The sequence below is a fragment of the Babylonia areolata genome, chromosome 22 (genome assembly GCF_041734735.1).
Source record: "Babylonia areolata isolate BAREFJ2019XMU chromosome 22, ASM4173473v1, whole genome shotgun sequence".
In the NCBI taxonomy this organism is placed as follows: Eukaryota; Metazoa; Mollusca; class Gastropoda; order Neogastropoda; family Buccinidae; genus Babylonia; species Babylonia areolata.
In genome coordinates, this window is record NC_134897.1 from 26,787,590 (window position 1) to 26,792,174 (window position 4,585).

The window sequence follows — 4,585 nt, forward strand, 5'->3', positions numbered from 1 at the left end:
ATTTGACAAAATGAATACGATTATTTCAAGCTGATGAATGTAATATAATAAACATAACAGAATGAGTACAATATAATGAATGTAGTATAATGAACATAACAAAATAAAATACAACCTTGACAAATATAATAAAATGAACATAAAAGAATAAATACAACATAAAGAATGTATCATAATGAATGTACCAGAGACCTATGCCCAGGTTCGAGCAGTCCGTGAATGGACAGGGTCAAAGAAGAAGTATGTGTGTGTATGACTGGCATTGTCATCACACTGTCACACAACACAATGGGGAAAAGAATGAACACAGACAACCTGGGCCTGAGCACTGGCCGAGAACAAAACCTATCAAATGGAGCTCTGTTGCCACCTCTGCAACTCCATCTCTAAAAAAAAAATTGAATAAATTATTAAAAAAATAAATAGAAAACAAAACCATAGAGAGAGAGAGAAATGACACTGTTGTCAGATAATTCTTTTTCTTTAAAAAAAAAAAAAAGCCACGCCGATAGCAATACTGCTGGCAGAACATTTTTTTCTTTCAAAAAAGCCACACCTAAAGCAATATTGTTGAAAGAACATTTTTTTCTTTTAAAAAAGCCACACCAATAGCGGTACTCAAACATGATGTGATTTGTCGCAGAATACACAAGAGAAGAAATTATTATTAATTTCATAATTTCACCTGTGACCCATGAACAGAAAAAAAAACGAAGACATAAAATGACAGGAAAAAAAGCCAGTGAAAACTATGGCCCTGACCAGAAATTCAATCAACTGACTACAATAAGCTCTGCCCACCAAACTGTCCCTACAAAAAATGCTACTGCTGCTGCTTCTTCTTCTTCTTCTTCTCACTCATCTCAGTGAAGAGTCACTGAGGCAACGCAAAGAAGGACTGTTCACCAGATTCCTCCAGGTCCGTCAGTCGCGTATCAAATCCTGGGTCTCTGCCAAAGCCTCTCTCTCCAGTCTACAAAATGCACGTGACCCTGTGAACCATAGCAGTGCAGCACAAACACACATACACACACACACACACGAATGCATCTAGGGTGAGGTGGGATCAAGACTTGAACCAGCTGCCCACGGCGCCCAGGGCGGAGCGCAGAGAGGGCTTGGATGCCTGGGCCTGCTGGGTCAGAGCTCTGGCCTCCGCCTGGAAGGGATCACACGTCGGCGTCAGTGTGTGTGTTTGTGTGTGTGTCTGTGTGTGTGTGTGTGTGTGTGTGTGTATGTGTGTGTGTGTGTGTGTGTGTGTTTGTGTGTGTATGTGTGTGTGTGTGTTTATGTATGTGCATGTATGTTTGTGTGCATGTCTGTATGTGTGACTGTGTGTGTTCTGTTGTTAACCTTGTTACAGGTCTTCCCCAACTATTTGTCATGAATGATGGCAATGAAGTGCAGTGGTCTAGAAATACAATATTTACCACCTGTGTCATGTGTTTTTCGCTGTGGGCTGTAAGATGCATGTAAGGTGCACATAGATTCAATGTCTCTTATGCTCTTCCAAATTCCACATCTGTACCTCTTTGTTCCAAACCCCTGCCCCCTTCCTCCTCTCCATTCTCCGCTTCCCCCCACCCCCCCACCCCCCCCCCCCCCACCCCCACCCCCTGACCTGCAGTCCGGCCTCCTGAAGCTGACCGACGACGGTGTCCAGTTCGAGGTGGGGGGGAGGGGGAGAGCCCTGCCGGTGGTGTGCCCTGACCACCGCCCTGCACACCGCCCCGTACACCGGTGTCGACACCAGCTGGGGGGACAGCTCCCGCCGCAACACCAGGTCCACCAGGTCCCCGTCCTCCACCTGTACAACAACACAGGTGTTCACTGATGACTGCTGTGTGTTGTGGTGATGTAAGTCATGGTGACTGACTGATCACACACAGGTGTTCACTGATGACTGCTGTGTGTTGTGGTGAAGTAAGTCATGGTGACTGACTGATCACACACAGGTGTTCACTGATGACTGCTGTGTTATGGTGAAGTAAGTCATGGTGACTGACTGATCACACACGGGTGTTCACTGATGACTGCTGTGTGTTATGGTGAAGTAAGTCATGGTGACTGACTGATCACACACGGGTGTTCACTGATGACTGCTGTGTGTTGTGGTGATGTAAGTCATGGTGACTGACTGATCACACACAGGTGTTCACTGATGACTGCTGTGTGTTGTGGTGAGGTAAGTCATGGTGACTGACTGATCACACACAGGTGTTCACTGATGACTGCTGTGTGTTGTGGTGATGTAAGTCATGGTGACTGACTGATCACACACAGGTGTTCACTGATGATTGCTGTGTGTTGTGGTGATGTAAGTCATGGTGACTGACTGATCACACACAGGTGTTCACTGATGACTGCTGTGTGTTATGGTGAGGTAAGTCATGGTGACTGATTGATCACACACTGGTGTTCACTGATGACTGCTGTGTTATGGTGATGTAAGTCATGGTGACTGATTGATCACACACAGGTGTTCACTGATGATTGCTGTGTGTTGTGGTGATGTAAGTCATGGTGACTGACTGATCACACACAGGTGTTCACTGATGACTGCTGTGTGTTGTGGTGAAGTAAGTCATGGTGACTGACTGATCACACACAGGTGTTCACTGATGACTGCTGTGTGTTATGGTGATGTAAGTCATGGTGACTGATTGACCACACACAGGTGTTCACTGATGACCACTGTGTATAACACTGATGTAAGTCATACAGACTGACTGGTGTTCACTGATGACCACTGTGTATAACACTGATGTAAGTCATACAGACTGACCACACACTGGTGTTCACTGATGACCACTGTGTATAACACTGACGTAAGTCATACAGACTGGCCACACACAGGTGTTCACTGATGACCACTGTGTATAACACTGATGTAAGTCATACAGACTGACCACACACTGGTGTTCACTGATGACCACTGTGTATAACACTGATGTAAGTCATACAGACTGATAACACCGCCCAGGCTGGAAGCTTGTGGTGTTTTCTTGATGTGTGTGTATCAGCAGAAAAAAAAAATTCCCCTGTGAGCAAATAAAGGAGAGAGATTTTATTGTGTTGTGTCATGTCGTGTTTTCTTGTTTAGTGCTGTGATGTGCAGTGTCATGTGATGTCACATCATGTTATGTCATGCCTTGTTGTGCCGCGTCTTCTTCTTCTTCTTCTGCGTTCACTCGTATGCACACGAGTGGGCTTTTACGTGTATGACCGTTTTTACCCCGCCATGTAGGCAGCCATACTCCATTTTCGGGGGTGTGCATGCTGGGTATGTTCTTGTTTCCATAACCCACCGAACGCTTACATGGATTACAGGATCTTTAACGTGCGTATTTGATCTTCTGCTTGCATATACACACGAAGGGGGTTCAGGCACTAGCAGGTCTGCACATATGTTGACCTGGGAGATTGTAAAAATCTCCACCCTTTACCCACCAGGCGCCGTCACCGTGATTCGAACCCAGGACCCTCAGATTGACAGTCCAACGCTTTAACCACTCGGCTATTGCGCCCATCGTTGTGCCGCGCCAAGTTGTACTGTTGTGTCGTGCTGTGTCATCCTGTGATGTGTTGTGTCATGTCATGATGTGATCTGTTGTGTCATGCCATGTCCTGTCATGCCTTGTGTCATGTCAACCTGTATCATTGTGTAGTGCTGTGTCGTGTTGTGTCATGTTGTGTTGTGACTTGTCACATCATGCCATGTCATGTCAAGTCAAGCTGTGTTGCGTTGCGTCATGTCAAGTCGCGTGTCATCAAAAACTGACCTCCTCCTCTGCCGACAGTACCAGGACGGCAGACGGGTACAACTTCTTGTGCGCTGACCTCAGAACGACCTTGACCCCTTCCATCGGGTGCTGGCAGCGAAGCAAAGTGTCAAACACTATCTTCGTGTCCTGGGTAACACACACACACACACAGAGAAAATGTACATCTTCATAAGTCCGTGTCACCAATGTATTGACAGAAACACCCATGTAAAAACTACACACTTGGACATACATGTGTGACACTCTAACTTTGTTTGGCAACAGTTTCACAGACATTCTTTATGAAATGAACTGGATTCTTGCAGGATGAATAAAAAATGTCAACAAGAGGCAAAGCCTTCAAGACTCACTTGTGCTTCGCCCTTTATCCAGTAAAAGAATCATGAGGAGAAAAACAAAGAGAATTAAAAAATCATTAAAAAGTGTTCTGTATTAAATATGATATATCTAAATATGCTTGGGAGAAAAAAAAAGTAAAAAGAAAGGCATGCGAGCAGGATCGAACCATGCATGTTCAGTTCCAAAGCAAGCAGACTAATCCCCACTTCTGCGACACATCTAACGTCAATCAACCAAATTTAAAACTTAAAACAATGTTGTTGTTTTCTTCTTTGCGCGATAAATAGATGTGATTGTAGTGGACGTATTAACACCATTTAAATCATGTTTTTTTGTGTGTTTTATTATATCTCGATTATTCTTTTACTTCAACGGTAAAGGAGACATTCCCATCGCTTGAAGCACATCGCAACACGTGGTAGATCTCTAGATCTGCCCGAACCAGTCTACAATGGGCTGAA

At 44.7% G+C, this 4,585-nt stretch overlaps 1 protein-coding gene across 2 annotated transcripts in view; it reads right to left on the minus strand.

Annotated features, from left to right (window-relative positions):
- Positions 1-488: 488 nt before the first annotated feature.
- Positions 489-4,585, minus strand: part of LOC143297455 (NBAS subunit of NRZ tethering complex-like) — a 78,886-nt gene continuing 74,789 nt past the window's right edge. For both annotated transcript variants that reach the window (XM_076609844.1, XM_076609845.1), the window contains 3 exons: positions 3,783-3,911; positions 1,622-1,807; positions 489-1,159 (listed from right to left, as the gene is read on the minus strand). In XM_076609844.1, coding sequence (XP_076465959.1) covers positions 1,067-1,159; positions 1,622-1,807; positions 3,783-3,911 — 408 coding nt within the window. In that variant the 3' untranslated portion in view covers positions 489-1,066. The remainder of the gene's footprint in view (positions 1,160-1,621; positions 1,808-3,782; positions 3,912-4,585) is intronic.